The 25,376-nt window shown below is 48.6% G+C and overlaps 1 protein-coding gene across 3 annotated transcripts in view; it reads left to right on the top strand.

The window, feature by feature from the left end:
• Positions 1-23,998, top strand: part of Scnn1g (sodium channel epithelial 1 subunit gamma) — a 28,586-nt gene extending 4,588 nt beyond the window's left edge. Inside the window, exons 3-13 of one of the 3 annotated variants that reach the window (XM_004855937.4) lie at positions 426-735; positions 2,434-2,627; positions 3,581-3,684; positions 6,686-6,849; positions 15,699-15,797; positions 18,937-19,054; positions 19,566-19,644; positions 19,746-19,803; positions 19,939-20,000; positions 22,104-22,179; positions 22,444-23,998. In XM_004855937.4, coding sequence (XP_004855994.1) covers positions 426-735; positions 2,434-2,627; positions 3,581-3,684; positions 6,686-6,849; positions 15,699-15,797; positions 18,937-19,054; positions 19,566-19,644; positions 19,746-19,803; positions 19,939-20,000; positions 22,104-22,179; positions 22,444-22,824 — 1,645 coding nt within the window. In that variant the 3' untranslated portion in view covers positions 22,825-23,998. The remainder of the gene's footprint in view (positions 1-425; positions 736-2,433; positions 2,628-3,580; positions 3,685-6,685; positions 6,850-15,698; positions 15,798-18,936; positions 19,055-19,565; positions 19,645-19,745; positions 19,804-19,938; positions 20,001-22,103; positions 22,180-22,443) is intronic. The other 2 variants (XM_004855938.4, XM_004855939.4) reach the window with 2 other exon arrangements.
• Positions 23,999-25,376: the final 1,378 nt, after the last annotated feature.

Genomic DNA, 25,376 nt, shown 5'->3' with positions numbered 1-25,376 from the left:
GTGGACACCCAGCGGGCAGAAGCAGCGTGTGTTGGGCAGAGACAGAGCCTGCCCCCTGGGGACACTGCTGGTTAGCAGTTATTTATGTGTCCTTACGGTGGCCGGTTTATGGGAAGCACCTGACAGTCACCACTCCAGAAATGCCGGCCTGGGCAAACTCATCAACACACCTGGGAGTGAGCAGACAGGGATAGCAGAGGTGAAGCTGTAAGATGTCACACAGGGCTCTCCCAGGAGCCTTCTCCTTTCGAAGGAGCCAGCAGTCACTCTGGATGGGGCAAGTCACGAAAGGCCTGGTCCCCTTGGTCAAGAGGGTGGACAGTGAGCACCGGGTGACACACTTGATGGAAAACAATGTGCAGAACTGGAAGCATTTGGGCAGAGCAGTCTTGTCCCGCTATAACCCTTCCCTCCCACACTGGCAGGTATAGTGCTGTACGAGACCTTCTGGCTGACTTGGATCAGGAGACCAGAGGGGCGCTGAAGACCCTGTATGGCTTTTCAGAGGTTAAGTCTCGCAAACGCCGTGGGGCAGAGTCTGAGAATCCAGCCTGGGGAGGCATCCGGCCCAAATTCCTCAACGTGATCCCACTGCTGGTCTTCAATGAGAAGGAGAAGGGCAAGGCCAGGGATTTCTTCACTGGCCGGAAGCGCAAAGTCAGTGGGAACATCATTCACAAGGCGTCCAATGTCATGCACATCCACGAGTCTAAGAAAACAGTGGGATTCCAGCTGGTAAGAGTCACTTCCTTGCAAGTTAGAGGTATGGGATGGGCTGGGGATGGGGCCCTAGATCTCTCTTCTGTGGCCATTTGCTCCTGTGAACCACCTGGAAGAAATACACCCAGTTAGAGCTATTCGGCTACAAACAATCGAAACTTACTCAGCAAACTTTAAGCATGGGGAAAATGTTGTAGGAGCTGACCAGTAGTTCATAGAACTCTCAAAGGACAAAAACGAGGGAAGATCTAGGCATTGAGGTGGCCAGAAAGGATGGAGTCTTCTCAGATACTGCTGCTGGATGAAAGGAGCTATTTTCAGTCTTTTTGTTAATGCTTAAGATTCAAATTCTGAAACTGGGCATAGTGGCACAAGCCTGTGACTTGGGGGGCTGAGGCAGGAGGCTTGCCATGAGTTTGAGGCAAGCTGAGGCTCCATAGTGAGTTCAACTCCAGCCTGAACTACATAGCAAGATCTTGCCTCCAAAAAGCAAGATTCCAGTTCCATCTTGTGACTATCTGGTTGGCCAAGCTCAGGTACCTGATCACCCCTTGGCTCACGGGGTGATCATCATGGACAATACCAGCAGACTGTATCCAAAAGGCAAAAGAAAATTCCTCCAAGAAAAATAGGGGTGCAGACACCAGGAGGAAGAAACAGACTATCAACAGCAAGAATGCCGATGTTCTCTGTAGTATTTCCCTTTATGAGATCCTGCAACCTGGCTTCTCACCTCCTTCTTTGGTCCCCTTTGAGGGGCTTTGGGGAAGTAGCCAATTATTAAAAATGAATTCTGTTACGTCCCTGAGCAAACTCTGTCACCACTCTACCTCTTTTTATTTTTTTCAGGGTACCGGGGATTGAACTCCGGTCCTTGCGCTTGCACAGCAGACGGCCAAACCACTGAGCTAAATCCCCGGCCCGACCACTCTACCTCTTCATGCCCCAGCTCCCCCTAGAGGACCAGAGCTACTTCTATACCTTATGGTCTTGATTGCTATAAGTCACAAATGGCTATTGGTCCCCAATCCTAAAAGATGAACCTTCTCAACATCATTGAAACTTCAGTCTTCCTAGGTCCTTGATATCAAAATCAATTTTTTTGATGCCCATATTTTCAGGTCAGGTTCTAAGCCCTGGGTGATGAGAACATCTGGACTGTATCACAACTTCCTGATAAAGATCCTAGTATTATGCATTTCCAATGTGCATCCTCCCCATGACTGCATATGATTGGTCAGGATGATATTTCAGCTGCATTTTATAAGTGATTGAATGGATACTACATAGTGCCCTGCCAAGGTCCTACAGAGAAGTAGGGTCTGAGTCTGGACTGGAATCCCTCTTTCAAGACTATTTATATAACAGGAAATGAGAAAGGTTGTGTAGGAACTGAGTGGCATTAAATCAGCTAAACTGTGGATGTTTGGGGACCCCAAAGAAGCCAGTTTTGTGTCTCACCTGGTGGACTCAGGACCATAGAGGGAGTCAGAGGTGTGGGACTCTGTCCCTCCTTCAGTTCCTTTTTTATCCTCAAAGCTTGAGAATAACCTCTCCAGCCCCGAAAGTCAGAGGAGACCTACCTATGCTACACATTTCCTTCCTGTTCCCCCGCATCCCCGGCCTGAGGTCTCACATTGTGCACCCTTTCAGTCCTTCCAAAGGGTGGTGGTACGACTGAGGGTTTCAGCTTGTATCTCCTCTTGTTCACAGTGTCCCTCCAACGACACCACCAACTGTGCCACGTACACCTTCAGCTCGGGGGTCAATGCCATCCAGGAGTGGTACAAGCTGCACTACATGAACATCATGGCCCAGGTGCCTCTGGAGAAGAAAATCAACATGAGCTATTCTGCCGAGGAGCTGCTGGTTACCTGTTTCTTTGACGGGATGTCCTGCAATCCCAGGTCAGGAGAGGAAGGCTGCGCTCTGGGCTTCTGAAGACTGGCAGCTCAGAGTGCCAGGCCCCTGGCAGGGATCTGCAGCTTGGCTCTAGGTCTTGGGAGCAGGCAGTGGTCTTCTCGTTCTCTGTCTTCTGGAACCACCCCCATGGAAGCTAGCTCTAGGGTCAGCGAGTGGAGTGTAAAATTACAGTATTTTCAAACTCATTCGTTACTCGTCAGGATACACAGTAATTGGTAGTGCACATATAACCTATTACAATGCTGCACGCCGATGATGGAGGATTGCTATTCTGGTGCAGAGGAAGGAAGGAAGAAAGGGAGGAAGGGAAGAAGAAAGGCCCATGGCCACATATATGGGCCTTCAGATTTTTCCACCTTTAAGATAGCCCTCAGCCCTGGTGGTGTCTGGGCAGCAGGTGGGATATTTTAAGGGGATCCTGCTTGTGTGAAGGGGTTACTTTGTTCTTTTCCAACACCAACCCTTACTTCCTTTGTAAACATTAGTTAATACATTTGTCCTTGCAAAAATTGAGAGCCTGGAATCTGAGGTTCTAAAGTCATATAAGGTCACCGATGAAGGAATTCTCCCTCTGAGGATCATTTCTTAAAACTGGGAATTTGAATTTAAAAAAATGGTGAGTGCTGGCTGAGAAATTTAAGAGTAGAAGAATTTGAAGTGAGACGTGTGGCCCAAGGAATGCCAAATGGAGACAATGTTGAGGGGGTGAAGAGCAAGGACAGAAAGCACAGATGAATTCTACATCGATGCTTGACAGCCTGACGGGCAGGTTTTGTTTGCCATTCTCTCAGAGGAAAAATAGAGAAAGTGAGTCATGCCTGTCATTCATTGTCCCCAAAGAGAGTCGGCCCATGAGCACTGCCCTTCTAGACTTCAGCTGAGATGTGTGAGGGAGCTCCCAGCCCAGCCCTTTCTGACCCAAGTCCTTCCCCAATAGGAACTTCACGCTTTTCCACCATCCCATGTATGGAAACTGCTACACGTTCAACAACAGAGAAAACGAGACCACGCTCAGCACCTCCATGGGGGGCAGTGAGTACGGTAAGGAAACCCACCCTGAGGAGGAACTAGGGCTCTCTAACAGCAAGCATAGTGGCAGCAGGACAATTGGGGATGCTTGTGCTTCCCAGAAACAAATCTAGCCAGGCCCATGTCTGTCATCCCAGCTCTTTAGGAGGCTGAGGCAAGAGGCTAGCAAGTTGGACTCCTGCCTGAGGAATTTAGCAAAATCCCGTCTCAAAATAAAATAATGAAAAAGGCGGAGGGGTGTAGTTCAGTGTAAAAGCCTGGGGTTCAATTCCTCAGAACCAGGGGGCAAAAAAGGAAAGAAATGCAAACCTCTCCACCTGGCCCCAAACCAGAAGCTTACCTTGTTGGTTCCTTTTTTTGGTATGAGTGTCTTGTTTTTCCTTTTTGACTTTTCTTTTTTACATTTGAGAGGCTCAGGGACATCACTGGTTTCTCCTGCTGAGAAACCTCCTTGGTTTAAGCTTGTAGCTGGGGTGAGTAATGCTGGGCAAGTGGCTCCTAAACAGTTCAACCCAAAGGTGCTGAAGAGGAAGTTAGGAAGGTAGACACACCTTTGTCTCAGTTAAGATGACAGATTCTGGAGCCAAAATCCAGCTCTGCCTTTGCTGTGTGACCTTGGACAAGTTACTGCCCTTCATCTGAAAGGTGAGAGTAGTAATACTATGTCCCATACAGATGACTGGGAAGACTTTCATAGCCAGAGCACTTAGAACAGAGGTGGCGAGCCTCCGCCACACGTGTTCTTTGTCTTTCTTTTAAGACAAAAGATGCTAACGTGTGAGTTGTTTTTTCTAAACTAAAACCTCGGCATTCAGGTTTAATTGCAGTGTTGGCACTTTGTGATAGATAAGTGGGTTTTGGCTTGCAGTTTGGGCACTTGGTCTCTAAAAGACTTAGAATCTCTAATCACTGACTTAGAATAAGACCTGGCATTCACTGTTAGTACACATGGGCTACCCTAACAAACTCCCATAGCCTGGGTGACTTAAACAACAAACATTTACTTCTCGCAATTCTGGAGCCTGGGAAGTTCAAGGTCAAGGTGCTGGCAGTTTTGGTTTCTGGTGAGACTTCTATTCCTCGGGTTGCAGATGGCTGTCCTCTGTGTCCTCCCCTGGCCTTTTCTGTACTGCAAGTGGAGAAAGAGTGCCGTGGAGTCGCTCTCTTCATAATGACACCAATCCTGACAAACTAGAGCCTCACCCTTAAAGTCTCTTTTAACCTTAATTAAGATCCTATCTCCAGATGCCATCACATTGGTGGCTAGGACATCCATGTGTGAATAGCGGGAGGAGCATAATTCAGCGGTACACACCAGGCACAGAATAAATGCCAGCTGTTGTCATTGCTACTATTGTTGTAGCATTACTACTACTGCTGCTGCTAGCTCCCTAGTGTTCCTGCTGCTGCTACCACCACCTATATCATTACTATTCCAGTGTTACTACCACTACCACTCTAATCCTACTTTTGTAGGGATGGTAGGAAGTCAACAGGTTGGCCTGGCTTGCTCACAAAAGGAATGTCGAAAGGTCTTATCCAAACTGAACATGATTTGATGTATAGAGATGCTCCCATCAGGAAAGACAAGGCTTTGTCCTTGAGGAGATCCACATTTGGGGTCCTAGACTTGATCACCGGGTAGCCTGTGTTCCTCCCAAGACTGCAAGAAAGCACAATTCAGGGTGAACACTTCAGTGGGAAAAGTTGCCTAGGAACAAAAAGTGAAGGGGTACAGAGTTCTGGCTTTGCTACACAGAGCTGTGTGTCCTCTGCCAAATCACTGTCCCCCTCCGAGCTTCAGTTCCTTCGTTTACAGATTGAGGATGTCAGAATAGCACCTAAGTTCCGATTGAACCCAGGAATGCTCTGCCGCTGAGTTACGCCTCCAGCCCTTTTTATTTTATTCTGAGGCAGGTTCTCATTAAGTTGCCCAGGCGGGGCTCAAACTTGTGCTCCTCCTGCCTCAGCCTCTCTAGTAGCTGAGGTCACCATCATGTACCACCATGTCTAGCTTACCGAACGTGTACTGAGTATCTGCCGTATGCTAGGGACAAACCAGTGAACAAGCCAGATGCCATCTCCACTTTTAGAGAGCTTACATTTCAGTGGACAGAGACCCTTACATGAGCAAACACATACTGTACATAGACATTGTCTAGTTACAAGTCCTCATGAGCTGTGCAAGGAGAAGAAAGCAACGAAGAGGAAAGCAAAGTGGCTGGGTCAGGATGGGGCTTGAGTCGAGACAAGAAGATACAGAAAGACTTCATTCAAGGAGCTAATTAAGGATAAGACGATCCATGTTAAGACCCACACAAGACCAAAGGCACCAAGAAGAAAGTGAATGTGCTGTGTTCTAGAAACAGGAGGAAGGCCAGTGTGCTTGGAGCTGATAGAGGAATGAGAAGAGTAGCGGGAGATGAGAGGAGAGACTAGCACGGGCTGCACCATCCTGGCCTTGACACTTGTGGCCAGATTGATTCCACTGAAGGGTTCAGGCCAGGGAGTGACCCAACCTGATTTCCAGTCTTCAAAGGCCCCCTGGCTTCGGGGTGCGGAACAGATTGCAGAGGGCAAGACCAGAAACAAGGAGAGAAGTGAGCTCAGGAACCACGTATGCCGCACGAGCTTCATTTCCTCCCTGGGTGCTCTCCCTGAGACTTTAAGCACCACCAGCTCCACAGCCTTTTTGGAGGCTCAGCAGAACTTCCTGTCACAAAGAACCACATAGATTTGTGTCTCAGGCAGAGCAGCAGTTCCTTTATGTTTAGCAAGAACTGCGACTTGGATGCTATGTTTGGACCCCTATTTTGGACTAAGCCCTGGAGCGCAGCTGGGAGCAAGTCAGGCATAACCCCTACCCTCATGAAGCTTCCAGTCCCCATCCACCCTTCACTTGTTAGAAATGCCTGGGCCTTGGTTTCAGTGTCCCAAAGCACTGGAAGGGGTGGGTCACCCTCAGGGGATGCTTTTCTGGCCTTTGGCCACATCGGGCTGCCTCATCCTCCAGGGCTGCAAGTCATCTTGTACATTGATGAAGAGGAGTACAACCCCTTCCTGGTGTCCTCCACTGGGGCAAAGGTGCTTATTCACCAGCAGAATGAGTATCCCTTCATTGAAGATGTGGGCACAGAGATTGAGACGGCAATGTCGACCTCCATAGGAATGCATCTGGTAAGAGAATACTCACTGTACAGGCTTGCATAGGGGGACCGGGTTTGTTTGGGTTTTTTCCAATAATTACCAATGAGGTGCAGCTTAGGAAAAGGATGTGTGTTTCAAAGAGAGCATGGTTCTGTATTTTCCAATGGTTCCCCAAGGGTCATGCCAGTAGTTACATTAAAGGTTATCTTGATATCTTCTGTGTGGATGAACAAAGATAGGATGTCATTTGGGGAAAAAATTTAAAAACATCTTCCTTATTCCCCCCCCCCAAAAAAAGAAGATGACAGCATTTATGGAACCATGGTGGAAGGAAAGCATCAATTATATATTTGTCAGTAATATAAACCGAGAAGATTAACATTTGCCTTTCTGGAGTGCATAGAGGCCTAGGAGCCATGCGAACAACTACTTGAAGGTTGATAGAAAGTTGCTGGTTGCCAGTGGTCTATGTAGTTCAACACACTTCCATCTGTTTTACTTCATTTATCAAGAATCCCTTCTCCTCCCGTTTTTCAACTTCTCTGACCTCATTCAGCGCTGAAAACATTCAAACCTATTCATAGAAGCACATTGGGCTGCAGATTCCAACCAACATTGTTGATTATTCAACTTTTAGTCTTTGCTAACCTTTCAAGAAAAAAATAGTGTCTATTATGTTTTTACTTCATATTTCTTCTTAGGGGCATTTTTTTTACCTGTTTGTGGGTGGAAAATGAACAATCTCTCTGTGGACTATCCATTCACTCCTTTATTTCCATCCAAACTTAATGTCCCACATTAAACTTCCCACCCTTCATCCCTCACAAACTTGTCATCCAGAGCAGTTGGTCATCAGGTTCAAATCTGCTAAAGAAGAATCTCTGGGAGATGTGTCCAAGGATCCGTATTTTCACCGGTCACAAGAGGTGACACACTGAGGAAATCTGCCTTTAGAACCTTGAACAATTCTAAACAGAGGAGAAGAAAGTTGTATCTTTCCCGGTGAAAGTGAGTTGGAGGGCACAAAACTCATAGTTGCAAACGGCTTTGAATGGGCTATGAAGGAGCACGGTGGGCATTAGGGGCTTGGACATTCGCCCAGCATTTGGCCACTCGGCAATATTTTCTGAGTGCTTCTTATGTTCTAGACACTGGCGACCCACCAGTGTTCGAGATACTGTCCCTGTCCTCCTGGAGCCCAGAGTCAGACAAAAAGGACCAATAATAAGAAATTGTGCAAATGAATTGTTATAAGCATCATGAGTACTATGAGGGAGAAGTGCAGGCTGCAGGAGCGCACATCATGGGTGTTTGAGTCTGTTTGCTGTGGTCAGAAGAAAATACCTAAAACTGGGTAATTTATAGAGAATAGAAGTTTATTTGGCCTACAGTTCTAGGGGCTACTGAAGCTAAGAGCACAGACTAATTAATGTCTGGTAAGGGCCTCTTTGCTGCACCAGAACACGGCAGAGGCATCACATGGCGAGACAGAGCGAGTGTGCTGGCTCAGGCCCCTCTTCCTCTTCGTATAAAGTCACTAACGCCATCATGGTCCCACCCTCAGGACCACCTCTGACCCTTCTCACACTTTGCCCTTCTCCTCGTCTCTGCCTCTCATAGCATCTGCAAACTGGGCCGAGAGAAAGTGGGGTTTGCAAAAGTGCAAAGAGGAATGAATTTTGCCCTCTTAGGGTTTGCTCTGAGGTTGGAAATGACCACCATGTTGCTAAGCAAGGTCCTCTTTACTAGGGTGGGTAAGCAAAGACATGGGTGAGTTTTCTGCTACACCTAATTTGAGATGTGGAAAATCAAAACCATAGAGCAGGTTCAATCGGCTCTAGGCTTGATTTATGAGCATTTAGAGCGACAACAACAAAAAACCCAGGAGGTCAGCAGGGAGTCAGTAAGAATGAGTACTCTTTGTACTCAGGCTTCCTTCCTCATTTATTTGTTTATTTACTTACTTATGTTTGATAGATGTGTTAAGCTGGTAGACTTAGTTAAATAATTGGTTAACCAACTTTCCTTACTTAATTGAGAAAGTATATGTTCAAAGCATCAAATATTCAAAGATGAACACATCAGAGCTACTTCCTTCAAAGATTTTACCTTTAACAAGGAAAGACAAAATTAATATACCTTTGCAATATAATCCCTACCTCTGTAGAAGGAAGTACTTTGCCTGTCTTGTACCCAGGCTCAGTTCTTAGAACATATGTAATATCCAGTAGATATTGGATGGATGATAGATGGATGGATGGACAGATGGAGTTAGAAGCTATTGGAGAAGACTTCCTAAATAATCAATTGTTTCGTTTTCTGAGACAGGGTTTCACTAGGTAGCCTAGGCTGACCTCAGACCAGCTATGCAACCCAGGCTGGCCTCAAACTTGTAATCCTTTTGACCACAGGCATGCACCACCACACCCAGGTCTAAATGATTAATTCTTAAAGGACAAATGTTTTGCAAACAATGTTAGGAAGGGCTTGTCATGAAAACCATGTAGCAATTACTGAAGGGCCACAGAAACTATGTTAAGCCATCCTTTGAAAACTCACTTTGGCTGAAGTGTAATCAATACACTAGCACATTTGTAGTAATTCTAGAAAGAAATAATATAGACCTATGTTGAGGCAAAAGGGGGATGAGTAGAAGGAAATGGACTTTGGAGACACATTACAGTATAGAAACAACAGGCTGGACAACCAGTTATTAGCAAGAAGAGCCAGGGGAATGTAGGTGGATATTTAAGTCTTAGCTTGGGCAATGGGGTGAATGAGGGCTCAGAACTAGGGGATACAAGAAGAGGGGTATGCTTGAGGGAGAAGATGACCGCTTCAGTGCAGGACATACCCAGTTGGTGTGCCTTTTTAAAAACAAGGTGAAAATAAAATGTCCAGTAAGTAAGTGCTCTGAGCTCAGGAGAAAATATGGGAGGTAATTCTAGACTTGGACATGAATGTCATCATCTAAGACCTGAAACAAAACCATAAGCATCTCCAAATGTTTAGGGGCTGAGCAGAAAGAAAATGGAGAAGCAGAGGCTGAGAAAGAGGAGCAGAAGCTAGAAAGAGTTGGTATCAGATAAATCAAGAACAGACTTTCGGGAGCCAGGCATGATGGCGCACACCTGTATCCCAGCACTCGGGAGGCTGAGGCAGGAAGATCGCTACGTGTTTGAGGCCAGCCTGGGCTACCTAGTGAGACACGGTCTCAAAACTTTGCCCTCCCCAAAAAGGGACTTTCGAGGAAGGTGTGACCGCAGTGAAAGTGCAGTTGAGAGGTCTAGCAAGATCAAGGGTGGAAGGAGTCCTGAGTATGGTGACCACAGTGTCATTGGTGTTCTTTGCCATAGTAGTCCCCAGGGGAAGGAGTGAAACAGAAACCAGACTACAAAGCGCTGAATGGGGAATGGGAGATGACACGTGAACAATGGTGGACCATTCACCCCAGGGGCTGTGGGGCCAATTCACAGAGAAGGGGGAGATTCTGCTGGCCTTGCAGACCATTCTGGACATTTTTATCTCAAAGCCCTTTGCACTGAGCTACCATACCAGCCCCTTTTTTAAAAACCTTTCTAAAACATTTCAGGACAGTTTTTCGCTAATGGGCTGTGTTGCCCAGGTTGGGTCCAAACTTGTTTCTTCTTTAGTTATTATGTTTATTGAAGATTTGCCCTCCTTGAGATCAGATACTGAGTTGAGTTTTCTTTCAGTTGTCATATTATTCCATTTAATACTTTAACCCCTTAGATTCCTGCAGAATGTAAAATAGAGATTTATTTCTTCCTTTAAATACTTAATAAATTGTCCTAACTATATAGAGGTAATTCTTTTATTCCCAGCAGGCTAAGGAGTGCAAACTTTATTGTACACAAATAGCATTTATAATATGTTACAAAATAAAAACAAAAGAAAGAAAAAGAAGAGTTAAACCACTCATAAACCCATGTAAGGCAAAGTCTTTCCACTCTTTCCTAATTTTTAAATTTACTTGTTTCGTTATGAAACAACCTACTTCTGCAACCTGCCTTTATTTCCTCATTAAAATGTATCATTAACATCTTTCCATGGCATTAGTCTTCCACCACACCAATTTTAATGGCAATGTACAACTTTATTGTATAAATGTAGAGTTCATCCTCTTATACCAAATACCTAAAACGTATAATTGTCCTTTGGTATTGGAGGGAGAATTGACTACGGGACAGCTGTGAACACCAAAACCCACAAATGCTCCAGTCCCTTCTATGAAGTGTTTGTATTTGCATATATTCTCCTATGATACCTAATGTCATATACATGCTATGAAAACAGCTGTTAAGCCTTATTGGTTAGGAGGAAATGACAAGAAAAAAAGTCTATGCATGTTTAGTACAGATGTAATTTTCTTTCCAATTATTCTTCTATTTGCAGTTGGGTGAATCTGTGGGTGCTCACCAGGTCCCTTATATAAAGAGGTGGTATTTGCATGTAATTTGCACATATCCACCCATATACCTCAAACCATGTCTAGATTACTTTTGTGTGTGTGTGTGTGTGGTACCAGGGATCGAACTTGGGACCTTGCACTTGAGAGGCAGGTGGTGAAACCACTGAGCTAAATCCCTGGCCCTAGATTACTTTTAATACCTAATGCTATGTAAATAGCATTACAACATGAAAAGAGTCGTACATGTGCAATAGAAATACAGTTTTTAATATTTTTGATCTATGATTGAAAACGTGAGTGTAGCAGGCTCACTGTCTACTTTCCATTGCATGTCCACTGCCTATTTTCCCTGGAACACAGGAACTCCCACTGTTGAATTAGGACTGTATTTGTTGGAATGAAGCAACAGATGAGTCAAGATGTATTGTACCAATGAATCAAGTAAGAGGTAGAACTTGAAAAGTAGACTGACGCTAGCTGGGGGACATTTTGTAGGCTGGGCTTGTCACCAGCTAGAATGGGGCAGCCACCTCATGTAAAATGGAAATCATAACTGGACCAGTTCTAAAGCAAAAATAGAAAGGAAGTTTATTACAGAAGAGAAGTACAGCAGGCTACCCCATTGGTAGAGTAGCTTGGTTAAGGACAGCAAAGCTGACTAGTCTAAAGCCAGTAGGGTCTCAAAGGAATGTCATAAATTATTTGTGCCTTTTCAGGAAGGGTGGGGACTTCTAGGAAGAAAGAATAGACCTGTGCACACGTTGGTATACCTGTGCATACATTAAAGATGTGCTTAGAAATGTTTTATTTTCTCCCTTCTGCTAGGAAATCTTCCCAGGAAAAACATTATGATCTTACTAGGAGATCTTACTAGGAAAACATTATGCTGAAGGTAAAATGAATTTAGGGTCAGTTCCCAGTCTGGTCTGTTACTATCTTTGCTTGCACCTGCTTCAGTTTGCCCTGGGGTCCCACTTTCTGATCTAAGGAATACAGTGGCTTGTTTGCTTCATGACCAGCCTGATTTACTTTTCCCCTCTTATTGCCAAAAGTTGTAGCTGCCTGCTGCTTTTCTCCCAGGCTCCTACTTCCCAATCCTGCCTGTCACATGCTGATGCCTTTGGGCTTGAATCACCAGGCCGTGAGGAGCAGTGACAGGGCCAGATCTGTGATTCAGATGATTCAGGCTGAGCAATGAGGGTGGAGGAGACGCTGAGCAAGGGAAAGTGCAGGCGGCCAAGGACCAGACTCTCCATCTTCCAAGCAGTAAGAGAGGATGACAGTCAAACCAGGCAGTGAGCAAGAACCAGAAGTAAAAGCCAAGTGACTCAAGAAATGCTTCTGAGGGATTCCTTGTTGACTTTGAGGAAGAAGAGAAGCTCTGGATGGATGGTCAGGTTCTAGACAACTAGACAGGCTGGGGTGTCATTAGCTAACGTGAGAAACACAGGCAGGAGACTGAGCAGGTGTTAGGTGAGTGAAGACACTGAGTTCAGTTTTAGATATCATGTCAGTTTTTGCTGTACACAAACCACTCTAAGCCAAGTGGCTTCCAAAGTCATTGATCAGCTTGCAGTCTGTGGTGTACCCACAGGGGCTGGGCTCGTGTGGGCAGTGTCTGAGAAGACAAGGGAACCATCCGCCTGCTCCATTCCCACCGTCACTGCTGACCTCCCTGGCAGAAGTAGCAGCCCATTTTGAGAAACAAGGGCAGGACAGGGCCACCAAGGGAAAGAAAGGGCCTCCACCTATACTCAGAGCCAGACGGGGTTTCCACTGCCCCAGTAGCTCAGGGTGCCATTTTTGGCCTTTTGCTGAGGTCAGCAGACATCTCAGTCATGCTCTCCATCGCTGAGGGGAACAGGAGCGCTCTTTTTGCTAAGGGTAGAGTCTTTCACTCAATAGAAATCTCACCCAGAAATGTACGAAGTGGAAACCAGGAAATGCAGGACTGTTCTGGTTGAGCCAAGGACACCAGCATGCTCAGCCCACTGAGACGCACCCCAAAACAGAACGCAAGTGGAACACAGCTTGGGATACAGTGAGGCGAACTCTGAGAAAGCGACTATGGCCTCTACTGGGTGGGACAGTGGTGACAACAGAAATGCAAAAATGACAGTGTGACAGCTGCCTCTCTGGGAGGAGGAGCCCGGCTGAGCTCACCTCCTCATGCGTGAGGGAGCCATCAGGCTGGTGGGTGGCTCTCCGTGTTGTAAGAAAGCAGGAGGTGGCTGCCCAACCTCAGAAGCCATGAGAGCATGATAAAGGCCACCCACCCCTTTACGACCTGCCCTGCCTCCTGGCTGTGCTCTAGGCTTTCCCCTGGGAGTACTTTCTACCTGTAAGAGGAGAGCGAAAGATCCCCGTGCAACTGTCCCTGTCCCCTACCTAGATCCTCAGATGGAAGCAGATAGGACCAAGGTAAACAGAGTCCCTGCCTGTTCTGCCAGCCACACCCGGCCTGTGTGCACATCCAGGTACCGGTGCCTGGAGGACAGGGTGCTGTAGAGCCCACAGCAGACTCCAGGCTCTGTGGACAGCTCGGCAGGACTTAGGGCCCAAGGAACATCACTGCTGGGGCAGCTGAGGAGATGTCAGGGAGTTGGGGAGCCCTGGGGGAGCCACGATCAGCACTCCTGCACCTCAGTTCCAGCCCAGCCCTGCAAGCACTAGAAGCTCGGAAAGGGTTTGCTACCCAGCTACTGAGTCCACTTGTTTTGTAGCAACCTGGAGAGAACCTCTCTCTTCACTGTCAGTGAGACGAGCAGAGGGCAGGGCCAGGTGAGCGGTGCCTGTCGAAGGGGAAGGGCTTCTGAGACAGAGGGTACCCGGGAAGAGGAGAGGCTCCCCGCCCCTCGGTTTGCATCTGTTGTTTAAACATTTCAAAATGAGCACTGTCTATTGCCCTTGAGGAACTTGCAGTTCACTGAGGGAGATTTCTGGCTCAGTGGCTGAATTATGGTATAGACAGAAGACAGCCGCTGGACCAGTCCAAACTGTCTACCTATCAAGCCCCTTCATGCCTTCTTTCTCTCAAGAAGAACTTTTCTGCCCTCCTACAAATCTCCCATCCTCTTCCCCTTTACCCTTACTTACTTTTTTCCTTTAAAAAGAAAAAAGCTAGTGGGTGTGGTGGTGCACGCCTGTAATCCCAGTACTCAGGAGGCTGAGGCAGGAGGATCACAAGTTTGAGGCCAATCTAAACTACATAACAAGACCATGTCTCAAAAAACAAAACAAAAGAACACAACATGCACAAACCCTGGACCCTCAATATCAGCCGGTCACAATTTATGTTCAATTTTTACGCGGATGTTATATCCCACCTTTTTTTGCCTGTTTAGCTTGTCTGAATTGTTTCTCTGCAGTGACAAATATTAAGCTAGAATCAGCTGACTGAACCACAATCAAACATAGTTGAATAATGTTCTCCAACTCTGACTGGCAATGCTTTCCCTCTGATGGCCATGTGATCATTTCGCTCTGCTGGCTTTTCCTTAGTCCTTTCTCAGAAAATCAACCTTTTCCAAGTCAACATCTGGAGCCAGAAGGCAGGGAAATGGGTAGCTGAGGTGGACAGACAGGAGTCCAGCAGCTCATCTTTCAATCCTCCCTGTGGTGGACTCACCAGCAGTGCACTGGCTTTCAAAAAGCCAAATCCTGACTTCTCAACAGGGCGGCTTTGACCTCCGCCTCTCACGCTGACTTCATCTCCCTCGGTTTCTACCTTGCATGTTCCAGACACACTGGCTCCTCCTGAGTCTGGGCAGTAACCTCTGTCCAGTTCTCTCAGCTCATTTCTTTTTTCTTTTTTCTTTTAGTTTTGCAGTACCAGACATTGAACCCAGAGCTGTCATACTGGGCTAATTTTCTATTTTTATTTTTTATTTTGAGACAAGGTCTCTCTAAGTTGCTAAGTTGCGCAGGCTAGGCTGGAACGTGTGATCTTCCTGCTTCAGCCTCCCAGACTGCTGGGATCACAGGTGTGTGTCACTGCACTCCACTAAAACATAGCACCTGGCTCTCTTCTCCTGTTTCTTGACAAGGACATCTCCTTTTTGCCATTCCACACTGAGCCAACAACATGACAAAGGTTCCTATCTCAGAGGCACCTTCCCTAGTCCCTCTGGGACTGACGGCTTCCCTCTTCCCAAGCCTTCCAGTCTCCCTATCAGTTTCATTGATCATTATTCAAAATCATGGAATTATTTATGGCTTTTGCCCACCTGTCTGTCTACCCTTCTGGAATGTCAGCCCCATGTGGCAGAGAGGGTACTGTCTGTCTTGATAGTGGTGGATTCCATGCTGTCTGGAAAGGCATGGGCACCTAGTCAGTGTTGAATACATTTTTGTTAAATGAATGAAAAGTGGCCACTCGAATTCCAGGGGTCCCTCCCCAGCTGGGCCCCCCAGGAGGACGAGGCTGACTGTGCTGCTCTGATTGCAGACCGAGTCCTTCAAGCTGAGTGAGCCCTACAGCCAGTGCACAGAGGACGGGCACGACGTGCCGGTGGAGAACATCTACAACGCTGCCTACTCCCTCCAGGTATGGCGTGGCAGGGGTGTCCAGACCTGGGTTGTAGCAAAGGTACAAAGTTTCATCTCAGCCAGGGTGTGGCTGGGACCAGGAACTAGCCTGAGGATCCCTGGGGTTCGTCCAAAGACCTCAAGAACAAATGATGCTGGCTGGTTCCAGTCCTGTTCGGCCTGTTCAGTCCATGTGTAACTGGAGCTCGGCTCAGGGGGTTCGCGTGGAACTGAATGTACAGCCACGGGACGCCCGCTCCCTAAAGGGGCCTTGGCCGGTGGAGTGAGGGCAGGAGGAAGACGTTCCCGGAGACACTGGCTGAGGGCCCGGAGCTTGGCTTCCGGGCCAGCTCCTGTCTCTCACTCACAGGTGCCTTGGGCAAGTTGTGTCCCCCATAGTCACAGGGGAGGGTCAGATCCAATCAGGGGTGGCTGATTGGCACTGGCAGGACCCTGCAGGCTGCACACCTGGTGTTCCTAACCTGGACATTTGAAAATCAGGGAATTTCACAAGAAAATACAGATTTCCAGCTCTTTGGAAGAGCAAGGAGAGGTGGCAGCACCGGGTCCCTATTCCTGCAGGATGACGGGTGGGTGAAGCTGCCCCATTGCAGGAGCAGCCCCTCTGGTCTCCATGGCGCTCACCCACCCACCAGGGCATCACGCTCATCGCTGGCCCCGTAGACACTGGAGTTATCCACCCTATGTGTGACGAGCTCTTAGGCTTGTCTCACACCCTGGGGGTCTGGAGTTGGTCTCCTACCAGGGTCACAGAGTCCCTGGAAACCATCCTGGCAGAATAAAGGACTGGGCCCCTCAGCACGGCGTCCTCCAGCTTCCATGAGAATGGAGCTGAGAGGTGGTGGGCACACTGAGGAAAGAGGGCTGTTAGAGACCCTCTGGCTGCAGGAAGTAGAAATAGTCAAACAGGCCTTAAGACCCCCACCTCCCCCCAAAAAAGTAAGCTCACTGGAAAAGTGCCTGTGGGTAACACTGAGCCGTAAGCTACCGGGTACACTTTAATAGGCTGATTCATCGTGCTCAGAATAATCTCACAGAGCAGGTATTGTACTTATTTCAAAGATGAGGAGCAGGGCGGGCCCCGATGTCCTGGAGATGGGACTGTGACAGTTCAGCCTGGGTGGACTGGGGGGGAGCGTGGGGCCACGGTCAGGCCCGGTGCCCATTGACACTCGCAGGGCACTTCTCGAGCCTCCTGTGCGAGCCCCAGGCCCCACGGACCAGCCAGATGCACCGGCGTGCAGAAAGGCTCAGAATCCGCTGCCCCAGAAGTGGAGACCTCTGCTCTGCAGCCTGAAGGGCTCTCAACTCATGCCTGGTGCCACTCCCCTTTACCCTTGTGTCCTCCAAGAAACACTTGCTCGTCTAGTTGTATCTTGGTATCTGCTTCTTCGAGGGTCCAAACTGTCACCCATGATTTTGACAAGAGGTGACAGTAGATGTGTAACTCACTATCTTAATTCAGAAACCACTGTTAAGACTTTAGTTCTTCAAAGACTGCAAATTTCAGGTATCATCACATAATGGGGGAATGAATCACTTCCAACACACGTGTATCTGAGAGAGTTTGCTTACTTGTTTGATTTACTGAAACATAAAATATTCCATCAAAGTACCTGGGAAAATCCATGTAGCAGAAATATATATCATGTCCACTTCTTTAAGGGTCTCAAATCAGCTTTTGTTGGTTTTTTTTTGGTACCAGGGATCAAACTCGGGTCCTTGAGCTTGCGCAGCAGGCAGCGAAACCAGAGCTAAATTTCCAGCCCTCAAATCAGTTTTAAAAGGCCATAAATCAATATTCACATATATTATGCCTTTTAAGTGAATTCTACTCTCTTTACTTTATGAACTCCAGTACAGAAATAAACTTTATGGTGCTGAGGTAATAATCTTCCCCAACATGACTGCATAGGTGTTTAGGGTTAAGTGTGAATATTACATGAGATCTCAAGTCACTTCATCAATCCTATTTGAAGTTTTGGGCCAAAGCAGCATATTAGACTGAAGGACATTTCTTCATGTTCATGGATCTGCAGGTAGAGGAAAAAGGTCCAAGGGAAATGTTGACTAGCAGTCTGCAGTCGTTGGCAAGACAGAAACATACTCAGTGAGTCTTCATGGGGATGTCCTCTGTAATTTCTAGAATGGGAAGAAAAGGTTTTTAAAATCATTCACTATTGTGGGTGAAGATTTTTAAAATATTAACTGCTCGTGTAGTAAGGGCAGTTTGTGCCTCATCCTAAGAAAGGCCTGACCTTTATCCCAGATCCCAGAGGGGCCCTCTAAATCCCTGATGTTTCCTGTTAGGGGCGCCTTCGTCACTAAGGGTGGGCATTTTGACCGCGTGTCAGAGCTGGTGCTAATGAGGTAGGTGACTCAGACAGAGACCGGTTGTGTCAGCAAGAAACCAATCATGCCTAGATAATGAAATCTCAATAAAAACGCTAGACACCAGGTTCCATCCAGTGAGCTTTCCTGGCGGTGATACTGTGTTGTCACAGTATTAAGGATGGGCGGAGGTAACAGTGACCATGACTCCATGGGGAGAGGAGGCCCGAGCCCCTCTCTCAGAGCCTCTCTTCGATTCTGCCTTTTTTATTCTTTGCCTTGCCTGGTGGTAATTTGTATCCTTCTCCTGGAATAGATCTGAGTGTAATTACCTTAAAAAAAAAAAATGAGGAAAGCAACGAATCAGAAAGGTGAAGTGACTTGCCTAAGGACACACAGGTGGTAGGTGGCAAATGTGGGATGTGAGTCTGAGTGGCCGACTTCAGAGCTCCTGCCCTTGGCTTTTATGCTACAAGCTTCCTGCATCATGTGACAGCTCATGATCCTCAAAGACCCAGGATGGAAGTTTTGGACCTGAAAATTGGACTGAGGGCTGTGTTTCTCAGTTCCGACAACTGCTTCAATTTCCCCATTTATTCTTTGTCAGCATTCACGGGACAGAAAATGTCCATCCCAGTCCCGGCTCAACACGGTCTCCCTAGTGCAGTGTAAATTCTCAGCCCCTTGGAGTCGGGGCACCACCCCCGGCCCGGGTGCAGAAAGGCACATGGAGGGCGGGAGAGGAAGGGGTGCTCTCTGGCCTTGCAGCCAGGGGGTTCAGGGCCTCTCTGGGCCTTTTCTTTCAGATCTGCCTTTACTCCTGCTTCCAGACCAAGATGGTGGAGAAATGTGGTTGTGCCCAGTACAGCCAGCCTCTGCCTCCCAATGCCAACTACTGCAACTACCAGCAAAACCCTAACTGGAGTGAGTGCAACCTGCCCCGCCCTGCACCCCCAGTCCGTGCCAACCTGGCCTAAGTCGCTCCCGTGCCTCTGCCCCATTGCCTTTTTGCTTGAGGGAGGTATTAGATGTTGACCAGACTTACTTCTGTCATCAAACCTGGCTCAAGTGCTATTTCCCAGTTGGGGACCAATTGCTGCACCCCAGTCTGGGTGCTGTTGACAGCGTCCTTTTGTAGGACAGATAACCAAGAAAGGTTAGGCAATTTTCCCAAAGTTGCTTGGCCAGGGAGTAACAGAGCTGTACCCCAGTGGGCCCTAAGCAAGGGCTACCTAACCCCAACTCCTGTTCCTAACCACCACCAATATGTATTCTGTTTCCCAAAGTCACAGACTAGTATGTGTTTCCAGAGAACCCATGTTGGTAGGCAGTAGGAGGAAAAATAATTAAGACTATGGGGGCCCCTTGGTGACTCAGGGACCCCAGGAAGGGCCTAGTGGCCCCAAAGCTCATGCTGCTTCCCGACGTCTCTCAGTGTATTGTTACTACAAGCTGTACCAAGCCTTCGTTCAGGAAGAACTGGACTGCCAGTCAGTGTGCCGGGAAACGTGCAGGTGGGCAGACTGGGAGAGGGCTGGGGTGGGCAGGGATGGGAGGGGACCAGGCTGGTCAGGGCCAGGCTGCCCACACTTGCTCTGTCCTCTCCTCTCCTAAGGTTTAAGGAATGGACCCTGACCACCAGCCTGGCACAGTGGCCCTCTGAGGTTTCAGAGGTAAGTTCTACTGCCCCTCTCTGTCCCCCAGCTGGGAGCCTCACTGATGTCCTTGCTGCCTTCCGGCCCCGGGGGGTGGCCAAGGAGGCAGGGCAGATGGGCACCCCGGGCCCATTCTTTCTTTCCCCATCACAGAAGTGGTTGTTACGCGTTCTCACCTGGGACCAAGGCCAGCAAATAAACAAAAAGCTCAACAAGTAAGTCCACCTCCATCCAGTTTCCTCTGCCTCTGTCTACCAAGGGCTCAGTCTCTCTGCTTGTTTCCTCACTGCCAAACCCTCTCCTTTTCATTCATTCAACCATCTATTCAATAAATATTTATTGAGCTCCTATCATGAACCAGGCCCTGCTCAAACTCTTGCTTGGCCTTCACCCATGGTATGAAATGCTTTTTACACTGTAGCCCATTGCAGATAAAATTGAAATAAGGTGTGCGACAATGTTTCATTATGATATTCAAAGCATTCGGGCTGATTTCCAAATGCTACACTTTGGAAGGAACAAACCAATTTAGTTTCATCTTTCAGTATCCTCAGAGGATTAGTTCCAGGATCCCCTCCCATGGATACCAAATAGCTAGGATGTCCATGTCCCTTATGTAAAACGGCAGAGTATTTGCCTAAAACCTACCACAGCCTCCACTACATTTAAGTCATCTCTAGATGACTTATAATACCCAGTACAAGGTAAATTGTTGTGATACTGCATTGTCTAAGGAATAATGACAAAGAAAAAGGCTCTGCCACAAGTTCAATCCAAATGCAATTTTTTTCTGAAAATACTTTATCCATGATTGGTTGAAAACGTAAATTGAGGACCCACAGATAAAGGGGGAGAGCTGAGTGTTTCCATTCCAATTGATCACAGTGCACTGATTCATTAGCGCCTCTGGCCCCCCAGTTGGTAAATATTTTGAATATCCTTTCGAATGTATTCTGATACTTACTATTCCATTTAGTCTTGGAAAAGATACTTGTCATTGCCCAGTACATTTCTTTCATGGCTTATTAATATAATGTGACCCATTTGAAAAAATACTCCTCCTAGCCTTGAAGCTCCTAATCCCACTTGACATTTCGACAAAGAATATCATTTCCCAGGTGAGAAAGGGTGAACTCATACCTGGGACTCACATTTGTCACCATCTCCCAGTGCCCAGTACCCGGGCTGCCCCAGTGGAAGCCAATCTTGCCCCCAGCATTGATCAAGTGCCCACTGGGTCCCAGGTGCTGGGTGAGTTGCTGGGGACCCAGCTGACTAAGCAGTCACAGTCTCTGTTCCCGGGCTTTGCAGTGTCGTGCTAGAGTTAGGCTTGGACTAAGCACTTGCAAAACATTAAACCAAGTGTTGCAGATCAATGATCCCCTGGGCCAAATCTGTCACCACAAAAGTAACCCATTATTTCCACCTTTTCCTGAAAGAGTAAAGATTCCTGCAATAAGGAACCTCCCTTCCAGCATAGCAGCAAACAGTGAAGACGTAGCTCCTCCTTTGGGATGAGCTTCCGGTTCTATAAGGAAAGGATATAGAGACCAGCAATGAAGACTGGGGACTTAGAGGTGGCTCTGTGTGGATTTGAACACTGGCTCAGCAGTGATTCGCTGTGCAGATGTGGTCAAGTTATTTAACCAGTCTGGGTCTCAGTTTCCACCTCTGTACAATGCAGGAATGATTAAAACATACCTTCTCACCTCATTGAGAGGTTGTGAGAATTGAGGGTTTTTTTGTTTTGTTTTTGGTATCGGGGATCGAACTCAGGACCTTGCGCTTACAAGGCAGGCAAGAGAACAACTGAGCTAAATCCCTGACCCCGAGAATTAAGTGAGTTAATGTAAAGTTCTTACAACAGTGCTTGGTAAAACAGGAAGTGCCTAATAAATGCTAACTGCTACCATGGTTATTACCTCTACTACCTTATCATCAGCCTAACTTGTTCATTGACATTACCTGCTGCTTCTTGTATGTAGCTGAGATTGTAATCAAACAATTACCAGCAACAAAGCTTTATGGAAAACACCATACTAGGGGAGTATGGCTGGGTATACAGACCTAGCCTGGAGGTCAGGCACTCACTGTTGAATGAATGAATGGTCTGAGAACCAGACCCAGGGTGGAGATGCACTCTGGGGGCTAGAAGAAGCCCACAGACCAGATTCTCATATCCCTGAGGAGCTCAGCGCCTGGGCTGTGCTGAAGGCCTGGGTGGGAGGAAGAGAGCCCTGCAAAGGGGCCTGTTATCTGGCAGAACGCCGAAGCCCCCGACCCACCTGGGCCTTCCTTACCTGTTGGGATTTCTGCAGGACAGACTTGGCCAAACTCTTGATATTCTACAAAGACCTGAACCAGAGATCCATCATGGAGAGCCCAGCCAACAGCGTGAGTGGGGTCCTGCCGGGACCTGTGTGTGAATGGACTCATCTCCCTGCCCCTGGGGAGCAGAGTCAGCCCATGGGGGTCCAGCCTGACCCAGGGGGCTTGCTAGAGGCCAGCCAGACCGGGCAAGGCAAGCAGAGCCGGGGGCGGGCAACCTGTGGGCTTCCTCTCTGGGCCTCTTTGGGGCTGGCCAAGACCCCCCCTGCAAGCGGGGGGCCCACTGCGGGGAGCGGCGCCCTCGACCGTGTGGTGTGGTCTCCCTTGCAGATCGAGGTGCTTCTCTCCAACTTCGGCGGCCAGCTGGGCCTGTGGATGAGTTGCTCTGTCGTCTGTGTCATCGAGATCATCGAAGTCTTCTTCATCGATTTCTTCTCTATCATCGCCCGCCGCCAGTGGCAGAAAGCTAAGGAGTGGTGGGCGCGGAACCAGGGACCCCCCTGCCCCGAGGCTCCCCCGGGCCAGCTCGGCCAGGACCATCCAGCCCTGCATGTAGACGAAGACCTGCCCACTTTCACCTCTGCTCTGCAGCTGCCTCCAGCCCCGGGGGTCCAGGTGCCCGGCACGCCGCCGCCCAGATATAACACCTTGCACCTGGCCAGGGCCTTCTCCAGCCAGCTGGCGGACACTCAGGTGCTGGACGAGCCATGAGATGGGGCTGGGAAGAGAGATCTAGTCAGGACTGCAGCCGAGGTCTAAGGACTTAGACCTTGTCTCCCAAACACAGAGGGGTCCTCCTGTCTCTGCTCTGGCCTTTGGAGACACTCCCTGAAAGCCTGCTACAGACAAATCAGGGTTGGGCCTGGGCAGGTGGAGCCACTGGGTCCTGCCCAGCTCTACACCTGGCCAGGATGAGCTAGATCCTGGCTAACTCAGCACATCCACTCGAGGAAGACTGCAGGCCATTCCAACGGTGCCATCGGTGAGGGCCCAGTGAGCTTTTGCTGGGTGTTGAGAGAGAAGGACACCTCCAGAGCCCCAAGCCAGGGTTCCAGCCACACCCTGTCCTCCCCGGGGCCACAGGATGTGACTTTAGGTAGCAAGGCTGGACAGCTACTGCCTGATGCCAAGTGCCAGCCCTGGGGGACGGCTGTGGTGCCCAAGCTGTCCAGGGTCACTGACACTGGGGCAAGGGGTCCTCTGCACCCTCGGGCACAGACCCGGCCCAGGGCCCTGGCGTGTGTGGGAGGGGTGCAGTGGAGGGAGGGGTAGGGTGTGGCAGGTGGCTGGACTGGGCTGGGACCTACGGTGGTTCCCAAGCAGAGAAGGGCCACTTAAAGGACATAGCTGGGTACTCCAGGTACTCAGAACCAGACCTCAGCTGCTCCTCTCACCGACCAGCTCAGCCAGCACCACTGCCCGGCATGGCGGTGCACACCTGTGACCCTAGCAACCCAGGAGGCTGAGGCAGGAAAGTCGAAAGTTGGAGAGCAGGCTGGGCAATTTACCTACTTAGTGAGACCTTATCTCAAAATAAAATATAAAAAAGGGCTGGGGATGGAGCTGTTCAGTGAAAGCCTTGGTTTCAATCCCTGGTACCAGAGAGGGACAGAGACCTCCCTTCTACTGCCATCCCCAAAGGCCTGCCCCCGCGTACAGCTCACTTCCGAACTCAGCATCAGCGCAAGAGCAGAGTGCTGGGCACTGTTCTAAGCACTCACACAAATCAGCCTGGGGGACAGCAAACTGTGTGGCCCGCAGGCTAAATCCTGTTTTTGTTTGTGAACTGAGAATGGGTTTTTTTTTTTCACTTTTAAATAGCTTAAAAAAAAAAAAAAAAAAAGATTTGTTTTTTGTGACTCGAAAAAATTATATGATGTCCAAACTTCAGTATCCAGAAATAAAATTTTATTGGCACACAGTCACATCCACATGTCATGTCTACCTACTATTTATGGGTGCTTGTGAACAAAATTGAGTGGTTAGAACATAGAATCACAAAACCAGCAAAACCTGCGCAATACCTCCTTTCTGGATCTTTCCAGAAGGAAAGAACAATGCCAACCTCTGGGTCAGCCCACAAAAGAGGTCTGCGGCTCCAGGAAGTAAGTCCATCAGGATTCGAACCCACAAGGTCGGACTTCACAGTCTGGGTGCATCGCCTTGCACCCAGACTGTGTCTGGCTGTTTTAGGGGAGAGGCTGGCGGCATTCTGAGTGGAAAAGGGCGAGGCTCAACTCCCTGGATCTGTGCTTCCCCCTGGTGGGGAGAGGTCTGCATTTGGAGTCTGACCCCAAGCGTCTCCGTGAAAGTGAGGGGCTGCAGCCCCTCCCTGGGTACTGGACACCCAGGTCAACCCGCTCCCCTGCCAGTGGCTGGAGTGGCCCTCCATGTCCCATGTGCCACCTCCAGGGCCCTCCTGGGGAACTCCCAGGAGACACCCCAGCCAGCAGAAAGGAGGACATCATGACCCCTGCCAGCTGGTGCTTCCCTGGGGAGTGGGCTCAGAAGCCAGGCTGACACGGGCCAGGGCCAGCATGGGTGACAGAGGCACAGCTGGCTTCCAACTGGCTGGGCCTGGGTGGCTGCAGTTGGTACCAACAGGGAACCTGCAGTAGATGCTCAGCTGGCCGCCAGCCACAGAGGAGCTTCCTCCTCCACCGCCCTGGCAGGAGGCGGTGCTGTGCCCTTGGATTCATGGAATTGACCAGCCCCGCTGTGATGTCACAGGCAGGAACATTTCCAGCGAGGTTGCTGCTGGGTGTGGTAGAGGTGAGGACCCAGCGCCTGGCTCCTTGTCATGGGTGAACACCCCTCCTGGCTCGGCCTTCCCCATTCCTGCCTGGCTGGAGCAGTGCCCAGTGCTGCCCTTTCTCCTCCAGTCCCCCTTCTGGGCCACGTGCCAATGGACCTCCACGATGCCGTTCCCAGCCCCCAAAATGGAGCTTCTGCCATTATGCAGTTCTCTCCCCAGATACATTTTTTTTTATTATTATTATTATTATTATTATTATTATTATTATTATAACAGGGTATTGAACTCAGGGGCATTCTAGCACTCAGCTGCATCCCCAGCACTTTTTAAGTTTCACTTTGAGATAGGGTCTCACTAAGTTGTCCAAACTGACCTTGAATTTGCAAACCTCAGCCCTCAGCCTCTCCAGAGCTGAGATTACAGGCATGTGCCACCATGCCTACCCTTGGCACAATTTTTATCCACTCTTTTTGTTGCTCTTATTAGAGCATAAACTCTGTGAGGACAG

The sequence above is a fragment of the Heterocephalus glaber genome, unplaced genomic scaffold (assembly GCF_053883595.1).
Source record: "Heterocephalus glaber isolate CG9 unplaced genomic scaffold, H.glaber_assembly_v1.0 deba00000943, whole genome shotgun sequence".
Taxonomy (NCBI): domain Eukaryota; kingdom Metazoa; phylum Chordata; class Mammalia; order Rodentia; family Bathyergidae; genus Heterocephalus; species Heterocephalus glaber.
This window is presented reverse-complemented; position numbering and strand designations above follow the sequence as displayed.